General features: G+C 35.0%; 1 protein-coding gene across 2 annotated transcripts in view; it reads left to right on the plus strand.

Annotated features, from left to right (window-relative positions):
- BBS9 (Bardet-Biedl syndrome 9) overlaps positions 1 to 25,682 on the plus strand; it is a 284,671-nt gene that overhangs the window by 141,818 nt on the left and 117,171 nt on the right. For both annotated transcript variants that reach the window (XM_027659381.1, XM_027659382.1), the window contains exon 21: positions 1,092 to 1,314. In XM_027659381.1, the coding sequence (XP_027515182.1) occupies positions 1,092 to 1,314 (223 nt within the window). The remainder of the gene's footprint in view (positions 1 to 1,091; positions 1,315 to 25,682) is intronic.

Genomic DNA, 25,682 nt, shown 5'->3' on the forward strand with positions numbered 1-25,682 from the left:
CTTTGTGAGTGTCTTTCTGGTTCAGTGTAGATGCTTTTGATTAATCATATGGTCTCATCACAGGCTGTAACTTAAGATTTCAAAATGCATCAAGAGGAGTCAATCTGCATTTCGTATTGCAAAAATGAGATAGATGTCATATATTAGATTTTATGCATTAACCTAATAACCTTGTCACAAATAATAAGGGCTTCTGCTATCCAGGATTCTTGTTAAAGGAACATTTGTTTGTTTCACTGAAAACTACAGTGCAGATTACAACCTTGAAGCTAAGTTTTAAATATACTTTTCAAGGTGCCTCGTGAAAAGAAATTTTCTTGTTTTTACTGAGTGTTATTTGCGGAAGCCTGCACTTTATTGTTATTTTGTGGAAATACATATACTGAATATGACACTGAATATGGCTTTTCCTCCTGAAAGCTTTTCCGTAGGTAGCTGCTCATTTTAACAGAAGTGATTACTAAGCTGTTTTTTTCATAAATGTTGACAACTCGGCACTATGCTGAAATCAAAGTCCCCATTCGTCACAGCACTGACACACCTCTACTAATGCTGTGGGTATCATAACTGATAGATGGGTACTGAATGTCTGCAGCTTTGGGTTGCAGTCATGATGTTTTCTACTATTGATGTGTTATCAGAATATTAGACGTGATTCCAAAGAATGTATAATTGGATAAGTTTGGGGTTTTTTTCCTGGCCTTGATATATCTTCATCACAATGTTATATACTATGTATTATGTTTTATTTAAGTCTCCATTCTGTTTTTATTTCTAAATGTCACAACCAGGAACATCTAGTTTTCAGTTATTAATACTGAATTCAACTGTTATATCACATACTGTCCTTATGTTATTATTATTGAAGTTAGAATTCTCTGTAGATCTAATGTTGGAACAAGATTGTTTTTTCAGCTTTTGCTTGTACAAGTTGAAGTTGAGTGTTCATGACACTCATTAACCCCCAAATGATATTTTATCTATCAATATAATTTGAAAATCTCAGTCCTTGTTTTGTTACTTTATTTTAAATATGCTACATCATATTACAGTTCACCTAATTTTATTTAATTTCCATTTCTTTAATGCAGGGTTGGGAAGAAACTGTGGATGCTGCAGTTTCTTACTTGTTAAGAACTTGTTTGTCAAAGAGCTCTAAAGAGCAGGCCCTGACTCTCAGCAGCCAGTTGTGCATGCCCAAAGATACCAGCAGACTGAAGAAGAACATCACCCTCTTCTGTGATAGATTGGCCAAAGGTGGTCGCCTCTCATTAAGTACAGACTTGGCCACTCAGCAAGCTGCTGTCATGCCAGGTAAGCCATGAAGTACATCTTCAGAATTCAAAATACTTATTTGCATATTAAAACTAAAAATTTTGTGCATTTCATTTTACTGGCAGTTTAGTTTTCATTGATTATGAAAACCAAACACTCTGTTGCTGACCAGTAGAATGACAGTAGAATGAATATGCTCAACAATGCAGCAAATGAACTCCAGATGGTCATCTTTATCCTCTAAAAGTCTTATCTCTTATTTCTTTGCACTTTTCAATTGGATATGTACGTGTGTATGTTTCTAATGTGACAGAAAAAGGAGGAGTGAAAAGTCCTGCTTTCTTGATAAAGAAATGATTACAGTTTCATTAGTGGCTTTATGGCATATCTATAAGTCAAATTATGAAGTACTGATAACCAGAGAAAAAAAATCTGCAGCATTAGAAAGTACTAGTTGGCTGGGTGGTATCTCACAGTAAGCATGAAATTGAAGATGAAACTAATTTAAGTATGTGTTGAATAGTATTTCTCATATAGAAAAAGAATGTGGACAAGATTTCACAGTGCACAATGATTTAAATGAATGTCATGGAATTACCATTTTTAAAGGAAATTTTGTTCATGTCCTTTTCTATATTCCTACTTTATAGTAACATTGGGACCAAAGGCTCACCTTTTCTGCAGAGTCAGAAGTTTAGTGTCTTTGCACTATTGCAAGACATTTTCTTCCTGCCTTTTTCCTCTTGTGAGACAGATAGTCTCTTAGTAAACATCAGATACTCCTGCTGGCTTGGAAAAAGGTATTTTTTTCCCAGCTTTCTACTCTGAATTTGGATTGGCTGTTCATTCAGCTTCATACACTCCTAAACCACAAAATATCACTATACCCTTTGACCTCAATGACTTCCTTCCACTACAGCAGTCTTCACATCTATTGGGAAAAGTATGTGTTATATGTATACTTCATGCTTAAAAATTGGAGTTTATTATTTTGGGTATTGTTTTTGATAAAGTTTGGAGTTGTGTTAGGGCAGTATCTTGATTGTCAGTACTTTGTTTTCTTACATTACAAAGAATAATTAAATTCCTGTTTAATATAATATAATATGAATGACCTGTGCAATGTTTCAGCAGCTCAGAAGTCCCTGTTATTGTTATGTGCAGCCCTCCTTTGTGTGTGCTGCTGTAAATGATCTGATAAGATGGCTGCAGACTGTGAAATGGTAGAAATTTTATATATATATATAATTTTTGTTTAGTGTTTCACTATTCCTGTATCTGGAAGCAGATTCATAATCATGTGAGGCTAAAAAAGTGTCATATTTGTTTTAGAAATTTTTGTTAGTATTTCTTTGCAAGACTAAAATATGTGTAAAAGGCACTTCTTTTGTTGACCTTTGATTATATAACCATTGTCTTCATTCTTCTAAGAATTCTGAAAAGGTGTAAATAGCTGCAATTCATCTTTTTCTACCTATGCTAATAAGGTGAATTGATTTAATAAGGAAATTCACTTCTACCTGTACAGTTGGCTAGTGTTATTGAGTTCAGGGAACTATGCAATTTGATTATGAATAATTCTGTTAGGAAAAGACAGAAAAATTTGTAAAAATTGTAAACAAATCGGAAGAAATCTTACTCTTGATGAAGTACCTTGGGAAAGGGCCCAATCATGCTCCCTACACAGTGTATACAAAGACTAAAATATTTAAAACTGCTAAACCCACTGTTTTCTATTAAATGAGGTCAAAATAACACCAAGAAGGCATGAGTGACATGTGCAAGAATAATTTTTACTACTGTGGTAGAGGTAGACAGTTATACTGCCTTTCAAATAAAACAAGGAAGAAGTACATTCCAAGGAAAACATAAGGTATTTGACTGTAGGCTGTTAGCCAAGTATTGGCAATACCTGGGACCAGAATTACCATTTTACATGATGCATAGTGAAAAATTGAGTACCTGTAAGGAACTGGTTGAGACCTGGTACAGCAGTGTTGCACCCATCATAAACTGTTCTAGCTGTTCTTGAAATGCCCTTTGGCCATAATTAACATTAAAAAGAATTAAAACCTGTAATCCAAATGCAGATTTCAAAATGAATAGTTTTGCTTTCAAAATTGCTCTTGTGTGTGGCCCTTTGGAAATCAAAACTCCTAATTAAGAATCAAAATAATGACCTAATTAGGCTAACGCTTCAGAATATCACAAGAAGGAATCATTTAAAGAAATTATAAAACCTAATACAACTTTCTTATTTTCATTTAAAGTTCAACCTGACGTCTTGATAAAAGAGTCTGTATGTTTATGCATTTATTCATTAACTGTTGAGAGAATATTATTTTCAAAAGAGCTCAAAAAAAAGAAATTTCATCTTATACTACAGGACAGGCTCATTGACCCTCAGATTAGCTCATTTGGTTAAAACATGGTGCTAATAACACCAAGGTTGTGGGACTGATCTCCGCATGGGCCATTCACTTAAGATTTGGACTCCGTGATCCTTGTGGGTCCCTGCCAACTCAGCATATTTTGTGATTAGGGATAAATACTTCTACCAAATACTCAGAATAGCATAGTATTTAAGGAGTTACTCTCCAGCAGGATGAACTGTATTATTTGAAACTGTGTGTGTCTTTGAACAGGCTGGAGAAAACTTGGAGGTTTTTTTGAGAGTAAAGTTTTAACTGGTGCTTTTTAAACATATTTGTCTTGTCACCTGTTTGGGTTTTCTGTGGCTATCTTTACCTTGGCAAGTAGTGTGGTCTGTTAGAAGCAGATCTGCAGGGAGTTGTACTTGAGGCCAGCAACATGACTTGTCATTTGTGTGTTTCAGAACTAGCTCTGTGCCTGTCTGATGTAGTTGTTCTCCATTAGCAGCTGGAGTGCTCTAGGTACATTCCTGGGATTCATCTGCCTGGTGAGATTCAGCTAAATGAAATGAATTCATGTGGCTGAGACCATTCCTCAGTGTGAAAACAGTGAGTTAGTGGGGACAATCTAGAAATTTACCTCACTGTTAATTCCAATTAAAAATGCCTGTTCTGTTTACACGAGGAAGAAACTGAAAACAAAGCCTGATAAAGGGAAACCAGTATACAAAATAACTGTATGCTTTTGAGTAAAGAGCTCTTTGATAATACCTGGAAAATAGACGAACTTCTCTCAGCCCTTAAAGGAGAGAACAGGAGTAGGTAGGAAGAATGAGGTAGAACCATACATGGAGAGGAAGAGTGAGAATTGTGTTTGTATCTGAGGATTTATGGCTAAATAGTGAATGTTAATGTAGGGGAAAGTTCTTCAGGATGTTTAAACTCCAAGCTAAGCCAGAGATGGTCCCATAATTGTTCTGTAGTGTAGCCTGACAATTTTGTTCATTGCCACTTAAGCCGGTTCTTTTTCTTAATTGTGGAAACCACTTTTTCCGTAGCAACCAACTATTACAAATTTCTTTTAAAGTTGACCCTTCAGGCATTGCAGCACTGTAACAGTAGGCTCAGTTTCTAGAAGTTATATTTAATATGTTCAAGATGGTGACCCTGAAATCTGGAGAAATTGCCTTAAACCACATTGAAAAGCTGATGATTATTTTTAAGTGTCCAACTATTTGAAAGATGCCTTCAAAAGTAATTGCCAGTATTTGTAGTTAATCCAAGAGTATATGTTAGAAGTAGGCCATAGTCCCTGCTGGATTTGGTTTTGTTCATTATTTTCTTTATAGGCTTCAGTGATTGCATATGGGCACGAATGTTAAAATTGTGGTTTTGCAACAAGGTTGCAGTAGTTTCAGGCATATTGAAAGAACAATAATGCTGATCTTGATAAAGGTAAGATGGTTTTCAGTTGAGACAAGTGTCAAGGACTCTAGCAAGTAAGAATCTGACAAACTAAAATTTGAGAAATAATTCCTTAAGCACTGTTGCTATAGGATAGGCTCAGGGGTGTTATAGCGAACCAGCAACTGAATAGAAGTCAGCAATATGATTGCATTAAAGGTGAATTCCAACTTTGGAATGTAGTCATATGACTTCTAATGAGGAGATACGAATATTTTTTTCTGTTCTTCAGGAGGAAGATTCACAGGGGAACAGAATTCAGGAAAAACCTAGATGAATTGGATAGAGTTCAGAGAAGAGCACAGAAACTATAAATGATGGAAACAATTTTGCCTTTTGTTTCTTCTGAGAGAAAAATAAGGAGAAGTTTGAGGAGGGACATGATAGTTTTCCAATATGTAAGATGTTTTTATATGAGTGATTAAAAGTTAATCAGAATCATTGGCTAAATATGATTATAACTGTAAGTCACATCAGGCTATATCATGTACTGTGTTGCCTTTGGCAAAGCATAAACAGTTGGATGAGAGGAATGGTGAGGGGCTTAGGGAGTGGTGCCAACCCGAAGTGTGGGTCAGTGCCAGGGAAGTGCTGGGAAAGGTGATGTGGGCCACCCAGGTTGTCATGTATTGAGTTTAATGGTTGTGAGAATTTATAGCATAAATCCTGATCACCTGTAGTTAACTACAGTTATTTCTTTAGTTTTTAATGCTCTTATAATATCTGTGTGTTTTGCAGGATTGCTTTTAAAACCATCATCAGTATTAGCTGTAGCTGTTTGAAGACTTGTTTAGGTGTCAGTCTGATCGGATCTCTGTTGACATTATTGCTTCACTTGTATTTTGGGTATCTCAACTACTCTGGCTAGAATGTGATTCTTGTTTTCCTGTATTAGTTCCTGATGTGATGTGCAAATGCCAGTTGTATCAGTTCAAGGCTTTGTTCAAGCAAGGATTTTAATTTTAAATTAGGACTTTATTTTTCTTTAAAACCATCCTTTTTCTTCTACTTACTGTGTTTAACTGGACCTCAGTAATTTTTTTTCCTCTTTGTTTCATTAGGAGATCTTTGTACTGTGCTCTAACATGATTTACTTACATAGCTGAATATAACTGGAGCAGTAGAGAAGTTATTATTTAACCTAAAAGTCATTTACTGGGCTGCATCACTGAAATCTGTGGAATGCCAAAGATTGTCACCTCCCTGAATCTTTAGAACTGAAATTATAAGGAAAGGGAGGAATGATTTGCATCCAGGAAATAGGATTTGCAAGTAGTTTTGTGTAAGTGTAATATTTAAAATTTATATGAAGTTAGAGCTAGAAGTCAAGATGACTGCCCATCTAGTTTTCCCCTTTGTCTTGCAATGGGGTTAATGTATCCAGAACATCACTGTTTATCTGAACTCTTAAACACCTCGAACAAGGTTGAACAATATCTCTTGATAGCTTTTATGGTAGCTTAGTGTCTTTGTATGAAGATTTTCCTAATGTTTGATATACGTTGTTTTTCCTGCAAATCAAGCTGGTTTATTTTGAATATTGAAGGTGGAAGTAGGAATTAATGAAATTCTATATTGTTTAAAACTTCGGAATATTTTTTAGTACATTCCTTCAGTAACTTTTATACTGATTGTGACTAAATTATCTTAGCCTTTTCATGGTGATTTTCAATTCTTACTGATTGTTTTCCAAAATTGGAATGCTTTTGCTTTAGTCTGTATCAGGGAGTATACCCTGCTGTGCTCTGCCCCATTTCAATTTCAGGACCCTTTCCTACAAATGTGTTGCCTAACCGGATGTTTCCCATTCTGTATTTATACTGAAGAAGCATAATAGTGTTTACTTGATTTGATGCTTTGTATTCATAGCTTTTAATTTATCAAGTTGATTACAATTCTGCTTTGTATAATCATGTTTCTATAATTTAGATTAAAAATGGATAAATGCAAACTTTAAAGACAATGCTCTTTACCACATTAAATATATATACGCACCCAGAATTTATAGTTATGCTTTAGAAGATGAAACGTTTTTGAGGTTTTTTTTCCTTGCATAAGCTCTTAAAAACCTCTTTTCAAAATCTTGTAGTGATATCTGTGAGTGAATATTACCCATTTTAAAGCTATGTTCTTCATTGGGAAATTGGGATGCAAGAGAATGTGTAATATTCCTTAAGGAAATCTCTGTTTACATGCTATTAAACTTGAGGAGAATGTTAGTACTAATTGGAAAAACATGTGGACTTGAGATTCTGGAAGAGCAATATTAATTTATATATTAGAATTAGACGTAAACATTGCTGCGAAGTTCCTAGTACACTGAGTGTGCTTTAAAGGAAGACCAGTAATTGTTTGGTCTGAAAAAATAGGATTGGTGTTGCAAATTCCTCTCTTACACCATTAATTATCAATTCTTCATTGCTCATTAGGGGAACAGAACATGCAGTATACATCAGGTATTCTCAAACTTTATAGTATGGACTTTAATGCAGAATATCTTGAAAAATGTACTGGCTGCAATTTGTACTCACACAGATTCTCATATTTTTTTTTTTTCCTGAAGAAGTTAAAATCATATAGTTTAGATTTCAAGAAGCCTGAAGAAGGCACAGACACAAGTTGGTACTGAGGACTGGATGATGCTTTTGAACTATGAGCAAATATTGTCAAAATCATTTGAGGCTGACAGGGCATGGTTGGAAATCCTTTCAAGTATTGTGAGCCTGAGATCATGGTGCATTGACAGCTTTGTATGGCCTTCCATGCTGGTGCAAAGGTGTGTATAAAAATATGGTTTTTTTCTCACAGATGTGACACAAGTCCAGTGTTGTTTGTTTTTGCAGAAGACTATGGTCCATTATGAAGTGTGGGTATCACTTCAGATATTTTCCATACGCTTTCTATGGCAATAAAATATTAAACCACTTTTTTGGTTTTCCTTTAGTAACCCTTAGAATAATGCTTTTAGATATTTTTTTTCTTATTTTAGTTTCAATATATTGGTTATTCATAAAGCTTTTCAGCACTGCTTATTAAATCTATATAAAGAAAAGTATTCACAAAGCTTGCTGCAAGTACTTGCAAGGATTTTGTAGACCTGAACACTGCTCAGTACTGACTGATGGAACTGGTCAGTGGAAACTGTCATTGACCAAATTAGATTCAGCATTTTACCCATCTTTTCCATAGTGTTCCTCACCTGTTTCCAGTATTCTCCATCTGTTTCCATTCCAGTAACATTTACAAAAGTATCTAAAGAACATTGGCAAGTATCTGTGAGGTCAGGAATCTAAACCTTAATAACAGTACTTGTTTCTCATTGAAAGGCAATTTGTTAAGGACTTTTTTCTTAGATGTAACCAGAGGCTTTTACAGCACACTTACAAAAGACTGTGTGCCAATTTTTTCCTATGGATTTGTTAGCTCAGGCCCTTAAATATGAATTTGACATTAAGCGACTCTAATTGTTGCAAGGAAAACTCTAATTCATCTTTTCTAACTTACTTAGAATTGTACACGTTGATCAATTAAATACCTTGAAGACTGATTTCACCAGGAAGTGGATTGTTTACTAATAGTGAAAAAATATTGTTTTAATGTGTGAGATTATATAAAAGAGAGTAAATCTACATTTAAACAGAAAGTTTTTTTCTCACATTGGCTAGCTAAATTTGTTTAATATATGAAATATAGCTATGTATTGCTGAAGTATCTCATTCATTACTCTTAATGTTTTAAGTGCTCAAAATTTTATTTATCTGATTTGAAAATTAATGTATGTTTGCATTTTAAGAAGTACATGCTTTTTCTCTCTTGCCTGTAGAAGCCAGGATTCACATGCCCAGATAAAGGTTATTCTGTGGGAACTCATGTACTACTTGCTTTGAAACCAGAACAGATCCACCATGTATAAGTTTTTTCAAAATTCCTTTATTTTTCGTATTGCCTTAAGGGAAACAGACATTTGGTAAAATGTCTGGTTTTCTCCCTCTGATTTTCCATAATTGTGTTCTGTATTTCTCCTCTCTACATTAGGGTTCACTGGTTTCCCTCTCCATACCGTGCCCTTTGATGTCCATGCAACTCTATGCACAGTTCCTTCCCTGTGATACTTGGAGCCAGTAACTCTATCACTACCCACCCAAGGGAGTAAATAAATGACTGACAGTGAGAGGTAGCAACAAAAGGAAAGGAAGACCCTTTTCGTGGTCAGCTGTCAACCTGGTTGACCCAAAGCAGAAACTGCAGAGAAAATCCTGTGGTACTAGTGTGGATCTGTTAGGCAACAAGATTTTAACAAGTGCGTAACAAGATTTTGACAAAGGTGTAACAGAGGCTAAATCTGTAAACAGCATGATCATTGTGTGCTTCTGTGTCCAATTTGTGCAGCTCTGCACAGCTGAGCTGTTGTGCCAGTTTAAACATAACTTTATTCTCCCTGCCTAATTGTAGATGATAATCACATAAGAATGAAAAGAACAAAGAAGTTGCTATAACTCTTACAGCCCTTAGTTTTGTCATGTGCTCCTGTTAAATTGTGTTGTGCCAGCTAAAAATGAGACACGATATGGTATCTAATGGAACGTAATACAGTGCTGCAACTTTAATTTGACTTCTAGTTCTCCATGTTCAAAATATTTTTGCAGAAAATTTTCAGCTGTTCATGATGAGCAGTTCTATCTTAATATAAAAGCCTAGAAATAAGCAAATAGTAATATATCAAATATTTTAAACTAATTATTTGAGTACTGTTTTTGAGACTAAAATATGTCCCTTGCCCCATAAAGCTGATTTAGTGAAAAGGAAGGGGAGTAGCAAATCATTAGGGAGAGTTTTGGGAGCACTTACAGCAACAAGATTTTGTGGTTGCTCAAGAAAAGCTTAAGAGCAGTTCAGTGGAGCCAGAAACTTGATTGTTTGGCTCTCTAGTGGGGAACTTTACTCTTTGTAACTTCTTTCCATTGCAACTTACTTTACTCTTTAAAACTTTTATTTCTATTGTTTTAGTAACTTTGGTCATTTATTTACGCAGAAAGGAAAATTGAACTATACAAAAAATAAGTGACTTTCCCAAGGTCGTACCATAGTACCTGTGTAAAAACAGAGTTCAAATAAACCCTGCAATCTTGTGTCATAGGTCCTACGTACAGTTGGGTTTAGTTGTTTTACTGATAAAACACAGATTACAGAGTAATAGACTGTGGTCAGTCTAACACTACTTGTGGCCTGTTCTTATATTATTTGGCATGGTTTAGGTGAGGATATTTAAAAATGGAAATCTGAATATCAGACTTGGGAAGAAAGCACGGAAGAATGTCTGAGGTGGTCTTTAAATTCATTTGGTCAACTTTTATCACCCTCAAATGGACTCAAATGATAGTTCTCCAATTGGTTAATTTTCAGAGATGATGTAAACAATGGTAAAGCATTGGAATTAATTTTTGTTTTAATTGACATGAAGGCACTGATAGAAAATATATGTAATTTTTTTTTCAGGGCATTCCCAATTCCAGTATTGTGAAAAGGGGCAAAATAAGATGGAAACGTAACACGATGCACTTCTGTGTAGGGCTGTAAAAAGATTTTTATTATGTTATTTAGAACATCTCCCCTCCTCAATTGATATTACAGCTGGCAAAAACCACAGGGGGAAGGAGTACAAAGGTTAAGAAGGCTAAAGCAATAATATTTTTTAACAAATGAATAATTTAAAGAGGAAAATGTCATGCATAATGAATAAAAAAGAAATCCCACTTGAGATCTGGGATTCATTCATTTGTGGTACTATGAAATTTAGTTGGCAGCATTGCAATTCCAACTTGCCTCATCTAAGTACAGTTCGGATCAACACATTAGTGCCTTGGTGTGCACAATTCTATTGCTGGCTCTTTGCATCAAAATCCATTAAATTTTAATACATCCTACTTAGGTATAAGTGGTCACAAATGGTTCATAATGTTGAGGTAAGCTTTTGGTGAAAATAACTGTCAGTTGAAAGAATTTCCCCTAATGATCCTGCTTGTCACTGGGATTTATTTTCTATGTTGTTTGAGTCCTTGAGAGACCACAAGCAGAAATAAACTTCTAAAATATGTATTAATAAGGTAATTGTCCAAAACTATGGAGAAAGTATTGCTAAAGGAGAAAGCGTACAGCCTCTGACCTTCCATTTCAGAAGACTTGATAGTAGCAGGTAAAAAAGATAAAGCTAAAACCTAGACAGTTATTTTAAGAGGCTGGAAAAAAATTGTAATTTAAAAAAAAAAAAAGCCAAACGTTAATAATATAGCATAATCATTTTATTTAAGGTATGATATTAATGGAGATTCAGTCTTGTGTGTCTAGTAATTCTTTGGATTTCTGCTTAACGGGTTTCTTGGTTTCTTTAAGTTTTTGTTTCCTGTGATATTTCAAAAACAACCTACAAGAATAGTGTATCTGATGGAGTACATTGGTATTCATACATGAGCTGTAGGCATTTGAAGACAATAATTAGCTCTAGTTTGGATGACATTACTTTTCCTTTCTAGTCCCTATCTAGACAAGACCACCACAAAATTACAGTGATTATCTACTTTTCATAACTACAACCATGGCAAAGTATCCATCCACAAAAAGGTATTGGAGGAGATATAGTACAGAAGGATGAAGGAGGTGAGAGTGGTTTGGAAAATAATTTCCAAGTCTCCTCTCTTCTCTTAACATTTTGAACACAGATTATTTTGGAGCCTTTTCCTTTTTTTCTTTTTCTTCATATGTGTATGCAACATTTCTCTTAAGCTGATTGTAAGTATTTATTTTTATGTAATATATAGCTCAAGACAGGGTATGTTGAGGTTAATGGCTTATTCAGTTTCTTCTGACTAGAAGTAGCATCCTTTAGCCAGCAGAGATACAACTGTTTACACATTAGGAGATGCTGTGACCATTATTTCAGGTACCACAACCCATTTGTTATGCATTTGCCACTTGACTTGGTTTTCTGACACATTTAGGTTGAGTAAACTTGATTATTCTCTTACACTACCATAAATTATATGCATTTGAGTTGAAATTGCTAGTGAAACATTATTTTAAACTGTCCTGAGCAAGTGTACCCAGAATGAGATAGTTGCTTGTATAATTATTTTTTTGTGTGTGTTATCACTGAAATTTGTCTCACAGCTTTTGAAGGGAAACTCTTACTCCATATTTTGTTTGGCCTTCAATTAAAAAAAAAAAAAAAGAATAAAAAAAACACTTGAGCAAGGAAGGTATTAGTTTTTCAGTTTTTCTCAATAATCAGATTTTTTTAAAATGAAGTAAAGGTGTGTATGTGGGATTGATTTCAACATTTCTATTATGTAGGTAGTGCAAGTAACATGGACAAGTCTGTGGAAGTCTGTGGTGAACTAACAGTGTAAAACTATATGTACATCACTAACACCATTTACAGTGTATTTGCTCTTCCACATTACCATAAAGAGTCTAATAAATCTACGCCTAGTGAAAATTTCATATTTTGTACATGCAGAACTGATTTTTCAATTACTTCAGACTTTTTCAGAGCTTAATCCAAATCCTGATGAAATCTGTGGGAGTTTTTCCATAGACTTCAGTAAGCTTTGGCTCAGGCCCCCACTTTTCAATTTTTCAAGCAGATTTGCCAAAAATCTGCAGAGAGCCAGGCACTTGGAAAGTTTTTACTTGCAAAGTACAGCTGGTTTTGAGTTGCATACAGAAAAGTTCCCAGTGCTTTTTTGAAACAACAAAAAAATTAGTTTTAAAGGTCTTATAACTTCAGTAGGTAAAAGAGTGACTTTAACATGTGAAGCTGAATTTGTCTTGGGTCTAAGCATGATGAAGTCTGTATGAGAAGATTGTTTTTAAAATGCACAACTATATAATAACAAAGCTTAAACCGGCAGTTTTATTATAACTTTAGCTAAAATTTTCTTGGGTTGTGAGTTTCAGAGAGCCAGGGGTGTCTGTACTAATAAATGACTTCTCTTTTTGTTTGGGTTTTTTTGGTGTTGGTGTGGGGTTTTTTGTTTGTTTGTTTGTTTTGTTTTGGCTTCGCTCCCCCCTCCCCCCCCCTTCCCCCTCCGTAGTGGAAAACTACACTGCAATTAAAGAATAATTCCCTGAGGTTAACTATGCTAATTTGAGAGAGAGCTCTTGAACTTCAGGGAACATATTACGTGGCCAGATCCATCTGGCCACATAGGGCAGTTTTCAGTGCCTCTGGGTGGTTGGATCAGCAGACTTGGAGGTAGATGTGATTGGACATGCTGGGTTTTAGAGAGCATGAGGCACAGCCAGTGTCTCAGCAAGCATAGCTCAAACCCTTGCATGTCAGCCTGTGGTTAAAATAGTGGCATTTTAAGGTAGCATCTTGGGTCATGGATAACAGTCAGTGAGGTGTCTTTTTGAGGGATCACCTCCAGCACAGATAGGATGCAGATGTGGCTGCAGTAACATTCCTCAGTAGCTACATTGTGAATTGCCCCTGCTATGGTCCTGATGGATTTTTCTAAGGGAGAAAAAGGGTGACATTTTCCTGAAGCTGGATGCCTGATTGTGTTATCATCAGTATTGAACTTGCATATTTTTTTTGTCTTAATTCTTAAAGAATGAGACCATGTTTATGACTGTTCCATTGTTATTGTGAGCAGTCAGCTGTTAGTGTGAACCTGGTATCAATGGTTCAGCTAATATTCACATGGTAAGTGAAGGTCCATAAACTCATGTTTCCCTTGCCCATGTGTTTATTCAGATTCACCCATCCCTAAAACTTTCATCTCGTATTTAAGCTGCATTATGGAATGAAATCAAATATACAAGGTGCTTCAGGACTCAGGCAGATTTGAAAATATTTTAGTATCATTCTTTTTTTCCTCACTGTGTCCTGGCTGAAACATAAGCAGTGGTGATAAGGGGGTATTAAAAAGTGAAGAGCTACGTAAACTTGAATCCCTAAGATGTTGTTCTGATTCAGTTACACTTTGAGGCAAAGATTCAGCTCACTCTTTGCTAATTAGGAGGTTGCTAAAGCACTAATAAAAAATAATGTGTAGTTAGCTACATAATGCTGAAGCACTTTTTTGTAGGATTATAGAAACCTTCAGCAAACTGGCAAAAACTGTAGGCTTGATGAGTTTCATGCGATTAACTTGGTAGGCTGTGTATCTGTTGGCTGTTTGTGTGTTATAAGTGCAAATACCACAGCGGGGTGCATTGCTGGGATCTGTCTTCTGATGAAAGATGTACTTTATTAATTCTGACCTTAACCAAGGCTTGACTTATTCCACTTTAAGAAAACTAGTTAACTGTAAATTAGAGATATCACTGAAAAGGGTATTACTTCAAAGTTGGAATATGATTGGGGGATGTTCCACTGTTTTAATCAACTTTCAATTTTAATGAGCTACTGTCTTCTATGTAACAATAAGCAGCTGTGCCACACTCTGTGTTTCAAAGAACATTTATTCAGCCTTTAAATTTACCATGAGACATCAAAGAGAATGTCTGATATATATGGATGATGAAGGATGCCTCAATTCGAATGGATGGCTGAACAGAAATAGTGCAACTTGAGGGTAATAAATAATATGAACAACCTTTTTAATGTAAGTTATGTGGTACTGAACTATATTAAATTTTGTAGCTGCACTGAGAAATCTTTTGTGATTATCTTAAAATTGTATCAGAGTGCTGATAAGCATTTGTTTCTTCTAGCACTTTTTTAAAATAAACATTTCAGTCAAAACTGAGGCTTTTTTTTAAGTAAAAATAATTGCTGGTGACATTCTTGAAAACAGCTTAGAAATAAATAGATGCTTGAGTTACATATAGGAATTTGTGGAGGACATTTCAGGATAAAGTCTGGCTAAATGATCAGACTGTTTCTTTCCAATCTTAAAATCTATTTAAATAGATATGAATTAGTTGGTTTTTGTCTTCTTTAAAATGGAGGAGGTTTCTTTTAACTAGAGTTATCATTAGGGATATTAGGTTGCTGTTCAGAAATACTTAAATGAAGTTATGAACTGACATTCTCATTTGAATCAAGTCATTGATACAGCATGCAACAACGTGACAGGAATTACACACAATATTAAAGTTAGTGGAATAAATTATGTTAGATATCCTGGGTCTGATTACATTCTGCTATAAAGTGTTGAGATGAAGGAGATTGTATGGAGTAATATAAAACAGGCTCCAGCTGGGTATGATGGGGTAATTAAAGAGGTTAAGATCTAGAAGGGGTCATACCATGTGTTACGGACAGGGTTTTCTTATGCATGGCATCTTATGCCATGTTTCCCTATGAAGGAACTGTACTGGCAGAATTAATACTTTGCAATAATTTCCCAGTCTGAGAAGAAAAAAAAGCAGTTCTGCTTGGTTATTTCATTTAATTAGTTATCAAAGGAAAATGCTTGTTGTACAATCTTACAACAGATTTCTCAAATATTTCCAAATAAAAAATACTGGTATCTATGTCAAAAAGAGCCTTTGTTTTCGGTCATCCTTGCAGCACATTAAAAACAGAGTTTTGTTCTGGTTTAGTGTAAAATTGATTCTCATGTGGAGAAGTTGTTTCTCTCTGGCTATTGAATTGCATATACATTTTGGTTAGTGTAGTTACAGTACATATTGCAAACCCTGTGAAGAAATAGAAGAGGTGTTCAGTTGTACTATTCGTGGTTAATGTACTCTGAATTTGGGTCCATGGTATGTAAAGATACTTTTTTACTGTAAAATAGGTATAGTACTGTGTGTACTTTGTGATTCCCTGTAAGATAGGAAGCTTTTTTGCACACAACGTTGCCAAACCGTGAAAGTGCTTAATTTGTCGGTTCAAATAATTCCTATTTAATGGAGGTATGCCACTTCAGCAGGTATGACCATCAGTGGTTGGTAATAGGTGTTGAGGGAGTGATAATAATTCATGTGTATACCTGTGGTAAGGTTATGCTAAAGAGAGCTTTGGTATACCTGGCTTATGTGCTAATATGAAAGAAAGATCTTTGTTGTGGATGCTGTTTATGTTGTTGTATTTTTGACAAGTCAAGAGCTTACCTTGTTAGGTTATAGAGGCATATACAATAAAGACTCACCATAGTAGGTTGCTCTAAGAAATCCTTGGCAGGTGCAGCAGTCTAGTCCTTCTGAACAGTGAAATAATTGCTTTGATCAACAAGATAAGGATGAAATCCTGGCCCCATTGAATGTGCTGGGAGTTTTGCCATTACCTTAATTTAGTCAGAGTTTCTCCTGTTTGCTTGACAGTATTGTATGTTACTGTTTTACACGCATTCATGTAGTGATTGGTAACCTTCTGACTTAGCAGAATGCCTGAGAGCAAACCCTGAAGTACCTTAAGAGTTTAAATTCACTTCAGGTGGGTCTTTCTTCAGTGCTTGGACAAAAGGAAGGTACAGAAGGTCTTTACCCATTGTAGATTTGGTGTTAATAGAAAGGAAAAGATAAATATGTAATTGTGTTCTGGGAGGAAAAAAAATTAGAGGACTGCAAAAGCCTTGTTTTTCCCTGTAACTTTGGTGCAATGATGGCAGTGCTATAGTGACAAGTAGAGAGACAAAATGTAATAAAAATATGAAAATTACATTGATTTTTTTTCCTATTTGTTCCTACTGAGCACCAAAGAGGAAACACTTAGCATGTAGTATTAATAGCTGTCCCAAACCCTTTGCAAAGATTGACTTGAGCAAATCCCACAATTTTGTTGAAATCTTCGAATGAGGAGAAGCTAAGGATCACTTGAGGAAGAGAAGAAATAGAAAGAATCTGAATGTGTTGTATTAATTGCAGTTATAATTGTATGTTATATTTGATGCAACTGAGATACAAAGAATCTAATGATAACATTATCACTTACACCATGAGCTGTAACAGAGAGGGCTTTTTGTGTAATTGGTGCTTAACAAATTCAGCCATTTAGCTGGTGCACAAAAAGCCCCACAGGTGTTAGAGAGTTCACAGGATAAAATGAACAGTTTGCTTTAAGTAGCATTTCATGTTAGAGAAAGTGCAGATGCTGCTGCAAGATGTATTATATTTCCATAATCAGTGGTAGATAACAAGAATTGTTTAACAATCCATATCCTATATGCGCACTTAAGCTATGGGCAGATCGATAAAAAAGCATTAAGCCTGGTGCCAGCTGAAGATATTGTACCTGCAGGCTGTTTGACTACATAACGGAAACTAAATCTGGATTTCAGTAACTCTATTTAGGTAAATCATTATCTAGACAATGTCTTTTCCAATTTCTCTTTTAGTTCTGGGTCATTTGGAAAGGGAAAATCTGTTCAGCCGATTGAGTTTCTTCTTTAGTATTTCTAACAAACGATTTTTCTATATATGAATGAAGTATAGCTAGTGGTTTAATGTAGATGTTGTAGTGCTTCATAACAATACTATAATCACTTTAACTTTTATTTAAAGTTATTCCCAAGTCCTGTGAAATGGTTGTTATACATAAAGGAAAGCTTCTTGAGCATGTCTTGAAATGACTGCTTAATTAAAATAAGCTTTCTCAAGTCTTTTAAAATTTATAATGTATTGCCGTGTACTCAGAATGTTGAGGGATGTGTTGCCTTCTGGATACTGGTCTGGTTTCTTAAATTTTACTGGAGGAGAAAAGTGCATTAACATGTAGAATTTGTTTGTTGAATATGAAATCATGAACAAAACTTGAAGTTTCAGAAAAGGACAGAATTAAAAAACCTTTTAAACATGATCAGAGGGGACAGTGGATCTTCAATGTGAAGTCTTACACTCTCAAGTAGATGACTATTGCTCTGCTTTACTTGGTATTGTAGACATAACCAAATCAAAGCAAAGGGACAGAGAATACTTTTTAAACCAATGAAATGTATCCTTGGCCTTTGATTATTCTGCATTTGAAGTCATTAAGCGTATTTTATGGAGGGAAGCCAAGAGAACCTGAAGTGTGTTTCAGTCATTTTGATTAGGCAAAAGAATCAGAATGCCACAGATATTCAGTGAACTTGGCAATAGAACAAATCTTTATATGAACACAGACTTTTAATGCAAGGAAATTAAGTTCCATGATGTTTACATAGTGGGGTTTTTTTTGGTGTGGGGTATGTGGTTTGTGGGGGTTTTGATGGATTTTTTTTTTTATAGAAATTGTCCCCATCAAGTTACTGGTTTTAATGAAGGAATTCAGATCTTATTGAGGTCAAGATGAATTTTGGTGCTGTCAGAGTAAAAGCTGATATCAAGTCCAAAAAAACCTCAACTCATTAGTCGAAAAGATGTAGTTGATTTTTTGTATTAAATATTTCTACTATCCAATGATATGAAGAGGATAATATTTGATAACAGTGTTTGTATTCAATTTGACTCTAAAATATTTAGAGTAGCTTGAAATATTGTGCAATTATGGGGGACTAAGAGATTGCTCATGCTGTTGTTGAACTTCTGATACGCTGTCAAAATAAGTTAATATAAAATATCATAGATTTGAAGGCAGCAAGCTACAGTGATGATCTTTGGATTCCACATTTTTCCACAATCCTTGGTTTGCTGCTCAGATACAGATATTTGGACTTAAGTCAGTTTCTTTCAAGTAATGTACAAGCAGAGAAAGGATACCTGCTATGTAAGTGCAGTGGCAAGATGGTTAAAGAAAAAAGAGGTGGACTTTAAAAAGAACCGGTAAAGGAGAAGTGACATTGCTGAATTATAGGAGAATTAGCAGCCATGGTGTTATTTTCATCAGTAGCTTCATAAAGTCCACCAAATAATTTAAAGCATACCTGAATTTGCTAAAGCCTAGCTTCATTTGAGAATGATTCTAGACAGTGAAAACCAATTTCAAATAATATTTAACTTGACTTTCCAAACCAACTGTGTTTATAGCCTAGAATTAGAGATTTTAGGGTGTTCTTTTTGTCGGGTTCTGTAACACAGTGTGCTGAGTTTACTTGGCCAGGTTTTGTTAGTGGGGGAGTTAAAGGGTTGACTTCTGTGAGAAGCTGCCAGAAGCTTCCCCCGTGTCTGATGGAGCCAATGCCAGCTGGCTTCCAGACAGACCCACCACTGTCTGAGGCTGAGCCCATCAGTGATGGTGGCAGTGCCTCTGGGATAATGTATTTAAGATTGGGGAAAAAAAAATCTGTGCAGTTGCAGCCGCAGAGAGGAGTGAGAATGTGTGAGAGAAACAGCTCTGCAGATGCCAAGGTCAGTGGAGGAGGTGGTGGTGGAGGTAATTCAGGTGTAGGAACAGAGATTCCCCTGCAGCCTGTGGTGAAGGCCATAGTGAGACAGGCTGTCCCCCTGCGACCCATGGAGGTAGATGGTGGAGCAGATTATTCATCTGCAGCCTGTGGAGGTGGATGTGCCCAAAGGAAACTGTGACCCCATGGAGAGTCTGGACCAGAGCAGGCTCCTGGCAAGACCTCTAAATTTATTTCCTCTCTTATTTTTGTTGATTGGTGTGATTGTGCAAAGCAATCTCTGTAAAATTCTCTCATTTCAATTCATTCTTCTCTCCAGTTTCATGTTATTTGTCTAATACTTTTAGTTGTATTTCGAGTAGCATATTTGATAATTTAATCTTTATCTTGCTTTGTATAGCTTCCTTGAAGACGAGATGTACATTTCTAAATTATGTTTTGTTTAAGATAAACATTACAGAATTTATGTTTAATTTGGCATAGACTTTCTTTAGCATGTACTGATGTTGTACAAAACAAAGAAAAATGTAGTTTTGAGGGACAGGGAAGTAGGGGCTCCCCTTGTCATACAGCTTTCACCTTGTACTTTAGCAGATTTCAGGATATCCAGTCACACTTACACTTTTTTAAAAATTAGTAACCCAGTGTTCTGGTCAAGCTACAAGATAATCCTTTAAAACTAGAGAGTTGATTGAGATAATTAAATAAGCATAAGACATAAAATAGCAGACTGAGAGCATCTCTGTATTCTACTTGCTCTGACACTTTATTTATTATCTTGGACAGTAGCAGCAATGTCAGCTTTTAAATAAGAGGAAAAAGAACAGTTAATCCTGTGCCTTCTCATATAAAAAGCCACTTTGTTTCAGACATAACATTTTTATTGTAAAAACAGACCTTGCTTTTCACAAAAAAACCCCAGAGTTCTCCCTAACTATCCATTATCTTCTAGTGGATTTAATTCGTCTTATGACATTAACCAAATTGAGTCTCATCCTCCTCTCTGAAAAGTTCAGTGTCAAGATTCTCCCAAGTTATTAGAGACCTTTGGGGGCATGGTTTCCAGATCTTCAGATACCTTGGTTTGATGGAAAGATACTTTGCAGTTTCCTAAAGTTGATTCTCTTTCAGGTTTATCACATGTAGCACATCAATCACCTGGCTACTTCTTAAAATACTTGCAGAAGTAACAATACAAAATGTTTATATATGTAAAATTGTTTATCCTTCAGTTGTATCATTTTCACAACATTTGAATGGTATCGATTTTAGTAAAATCCCATGGTTTACACAGCTTTAGGTGTGATACTAGTGAAAGAATGAAATTCTCTCTAGTTTGTAGAGTAAAATTTGCTGAGTAGGAAATTCTTGTAATCAAAGAAAATATTCTGTCTACAGGATAAGATGTAATTTTAAATTATTATGTGCAGTTCTGTGCTCCTTTCCTATAAATAAACTAAATTAATTGAATGGCTTTATGATGACTTAATGGAGTCAAAGTTGCCTATTTTTTTGATTCCTCCTAAAATCAATCCCGGAGATTTTAATGTTGTGAAAGGTTGAACTAACACAAGATAATACTTGGATTTATTTGGTGAACTGGAGTATATAGTAAATTAAGTATTAAATGCTAGTGAGAATAAAGTAAATATAAGTAATGTATGTTTCTTATTGTTGGAGGAAAAATAGGTTGTTATAATTTGATTCATTCTTAGCTCCCAGTACAATGATAAAAATCATAGCTGGTAATTAAGTCAAACCAACATTTTTAAAGCCTAAACAAATACAATGTTATTCACACATTCTACATGTTATGGAAAAGTCTGATATTTGGGTACAATTGAGAAAGTAGAAATTTCCAGTACATGAAAACAATGCTATCTTTGACGTAACTAACAGAAGAGCAGGATTTTTCAACAAAGGTTGCATTTTGATTGTGGAAGGGAACTTAAGTGTTATTAAAAGAGAGAATTATCTTTTTCCCTTGTGAATACTTTGATATCCTACACCCTTAGTGCTCAAAGGATCTCTATGCTGTTTGTCTTGTAAAGGCACCAGATAGATGCTCTCTTGGTTTTTTTCAATAACATTACAAGAGGATGCTTTTATCCATGTTTATTTCATCACCTGAGTTGTATATTTCGAAGTATTAACTGGAGATACAGAAGAACAGAGACTAGTTCATTACCCTCTTAAAAATATGATGTCAGATTATTTGTATGAAATTTCAGCACTTGGCATTTTATACTTTTATATTTTAGAATCCAGTGTCTTTCCAAATGTAAATTTAGTAAGTTCATTTGCCAGATATTTTTGGGAATCAGAATTGTCAGAATCAGAGCTTCTAAGAATGAACAATATCACTGCTGCTTTTTAAATTAAATATTTCCAATTATACTTATTCCCAAAATCTTTACAATTTTTATTTCCATTGTGAAGTAATGGTTTACTTCCTATAGCTGACTAAAGTAGCAATGTGGCATATTTTTTTGTGATATCTCATGTTCACTTAAAACACTGTGAAAATATTGTTAGATAAATAGAGAATAATAATTTATTTATGTTTTAAGAATTAGATAACTACTCATAATTAGATAACAGAAAATTGGATAATTTCAGAATACAAAAAGATAAATCTGCATGTGTTTTGTCCTCTATTGCCTATGTTTTCTGTTTGGAGGAGGTGGACAGGAAGGAATAAAAGAAATCCTTTGTTTAGAAACTCCATCTCTGTGTTAGAATAGGGTAATTTAGTCTCATTCATAAATAGAATTATTTACCTCCATGGTTTGTGGTTTGGGTGGTTCAAAGCCCTTGCTCTCTTGGTAGTCAGAAACCTAATTTCAAGTAAAAATTAATTTGTGAATGATTCCCTCTTGTTCTAAGAGTGTCTTTTATTTTTCCAGACACTAAGGGTTTCTGGCCAAATTGCATTACTGGTAAAGATCAGTCTGTTCCATTTTCAGTCCTGTTAGCTAAGCAAGACCGGTCATCTGCTCATGTGTCAGTAAGGTGATTCCTATATGATCTTAGTAACCTTCAGCTGAATTTTCCCAGGTTTATTTAACCTGTCATGAACATGGTAAAAAGAATTGAACCCAGTATTCCAGTTGTTTTACCAGTGTCTTGTTCAATAGTATTAAACTAATACTATAATTCTCTATTCTTGATTCTTACATGGAAAATTGTCAGGTGGATTTCAAAATTGCCTTCACCTTTTTACTAGTCATCATGCTGGGACCGTTTTCTTCTGTCATCCTGTGATTATTTTTGTGGGTTTCATATCTTATTTAATTTCCATAATACCATACTTTCTGACTCTCGTAATATCAAAGCAACTGCAATTGCTATTGAAATCTGATATTTGTGTTCTGTAGCTAAAATTTGGCATTTTGTGTATTAAACTACTTTACAATAATTTTCCAAATTGACTAGTTCTGTATACTACTGTTTCAGTAGCCCATCACAATAGTGCTATGAAGTATTACTCTACCAATTTAATTTTGATTTTTCTGAGCAACGTACATTCTTCAGTACATACATTATAATCCCAATTACTAGTCTACTGTCTTCTGTTATCCACAGTATATCTGATACTACATCTGATGTCAGTAGGCCTTGTTAGTGTATTTTCTAGCCCAAAATCATGTGTTAGCATACATCTCAGATGCTTTTTCTTTGATTTCATTCAGTTTCTGATCTATATTAGGCATAAGCCCCTCATTAACTGCTCCTCTTACTACTGTTCCATCAAGGTTGTCTCAAACATCCAAAATATCCTGCCTAAAAGGGTTTCTTGCAGCAAATTGCATTATCTTTTATTTCTTCTTCACAGTTAAGACAAAAAAATCCCGTTTTTGCTAACTGGTATTATTGAGCTTCCTCCTGTTAAGTGTTTTGCTTAGGTCAATGTGATCTTATCTCCTTAAAGGTCCCCTGAGCCAGCCAAAGACTACTAACCTTGAAAGTCTTGCAGTATGGTTGTGTGATGAAACACTTTTGAAACTCATAGTTTACGATGCTGCAAACTAGGCCACAAACATTTACTGTCCCTTCAACTTCTGAGTGCAGGGAACGAGGACTTGCTCTTCCTTCACTAGTAAGTCCAAAATTTGTGTGTGTATACACATATATACAAGTATATGGTGTCTATATATGTGTCTGCATGCTTGCATCTTCAATTGGAAGAAAGCTTCATGTATGTGCTTCAGGAAATATAAATATTTTAAATGGAAATGGGAGCAAAATATTTCTTCAGATTTTTTAGAATGATGAATACCAGGAAATGTTTGTTATCAAGATTATAACAGTCAAATTTTAGTCTGTTTACTTTCACTGTACGCTGGAGAAAGGTTAGAGGCTACATAAAGACAATATTGTGTAAGTTTTTTTGACAGGCAAGCTCCAGAGATCCCATCTGGTCTGAACATTGACTTTGAGGTATTCTCTTGGGGTGTGTTGGCAGACAGAAAGCAGAAATTACTGTGGAAATTCATTTGAGTACACTTTTAGAAAAAATGATCAGGGAAGTGTATCAAAGAGAGTGTTACCTGTTTAAGTTTTCGATATAAATTAGTCAAAAAGTCTAAAGATCTAGTAGCCTCCTTACAACTGTGCATTACTGAAACAATGCAATGAATACAGGCTCCAGAGATTTGAAAAAGTGTCTTACTGAAAAAAAATGGTATAAAATTCTTTATATATTTCATATTCATATATCCTAATACATATATATGTCCATTTATGTGCACAGAATGAATTTGTATGTGTAAACCAAAACAAAAGCCTTGCATATTCTTGCTCCCCAAAAAGGTAGCATGAAATTGAGTTTGTTACTGAATAAAAATGTTGTTCTGAAAATGTATTGATGACAGTGTATTCTGTAACTTCTGCTACTGCTATATTTAAGTATTTTGAAAGAAACCCATTCCTAGTTATGGTAAATAAAGGCTAAATTTAGTGATACACTGAATATGGGGAAGAGGATACCCTGTCAACAAAACCCACCAGGTGTTATGTGAGGCAGTGTACTCTGAAAAATATATTTGTTTGTATAGTTATGGTCTTTGTCAAGAGTTGATATTCCTCCTGAAAAGTTCTTGCAAGCTGATTTTTCTATTCTATTACATAAAAGCAGATGGAAATCCTCCAAGCACTGTAAAATTCAGTATGTTACCTCTCCCAGCAAATATCAGAACACAGCATGTTTTTCAGCCAGTCTGTGCTTATCAAGTAAATAGGTTGTTGGATGGAACAACACACTTATGTGGTTGAAGCACAACTGCCAACATTCATCCCTTGTTCATAGTGCTTACAAATTGCTTTGGTAGATATTTCATGGCATTATATAGTTTAATGTTACTGCATTCTCAGTCCTGAGCTAGTAAGGGCACTACTGAATGTTGATTTTTGTATTCTTGGCCGACTATCCAATAATGCTTCTTTAATGAAAACAGCTGTTAGATCTGTTCTTAGCAATGTGTTTCCCAATGCCATTTGTATGACTTGCATACCACATGCACTGAACCTCATCCTGGAAGAATGGCCAAGAAATTTGACAGTTTAAACACCATCGTTACTCCCATAAAGAGTTTATGCCGCCAAAGTACCCTGAGCTTCTCAAGTCAGGGTTTTATGAACTCGGGCATGCTCAAAATATTTGAATGGGCTACGAGCTCAAACAGAAGCCACACAATTGGAGCAAATTATCTCTGCATAGCTCTAGGTGCAAATAGTGACAACTCATTACAGGACAAGCTATGGAATTTAAGAACTGGAAGTTTTGTTGAAAAACATTTCAGTAAAACATGAGTAAATCAGAACAACAGTCTGGTATGTCTGTGTGCTCCCATTGAAAATATGTTTTGGTAATTTTCAATGATCTTGGACTGCATATTCTTTTGGTATGATTTTTTTCCCCTAATTTATTATTCTCATGGAATGTAATACAGAAATATTTTCCATCATTTTGATGAATTTGGTTATGTCAGATCAGACCCAAAACAATGGAATTGTGTGACTGCAAGATTGTATCCACACTGTTAAATTTAGGCTCTATGTTCTGACATCTATAACTGATTAATCAGTGACTCTATGTTTTGCTAGTGAATATCTGAACTCAACTTGGACTGTTTGCTACTGTGAATTGTAACTGTGTTTATCAGACACCCACTTAGGAGAAAAAAAAATCCTTCTTTTTCTCTGTCTCTTTTTCTCTCTCCCTTGTCTCTTCTGACTTTTCTTTCTCTCTTTTTCTCACTCTCTTTCTCTCCCTCTCTCCTTCTCTCTCTCTTTCTCTCTCTTTTTCTCTCTTTCTCTCTCTTTTTCCTCTCTTTCTCTCTCTTTTTTCTCTCTTTCT

The sequence above is a fragment of the Corapipo altera genome, unplaced genomic scaffold, assembly GCF_003945725.1.
Source record: "Corapipo altera isolate COAL_440 unplaced genomic scaffold, ASM394572v1 44b, whole genome shotgun sequence".
Lineage (NCBI taxonomy): Eukaryota > Metazoa > Chordata > Aves > Passeriformes > Pipridae > Corapipo > Corapipo altera.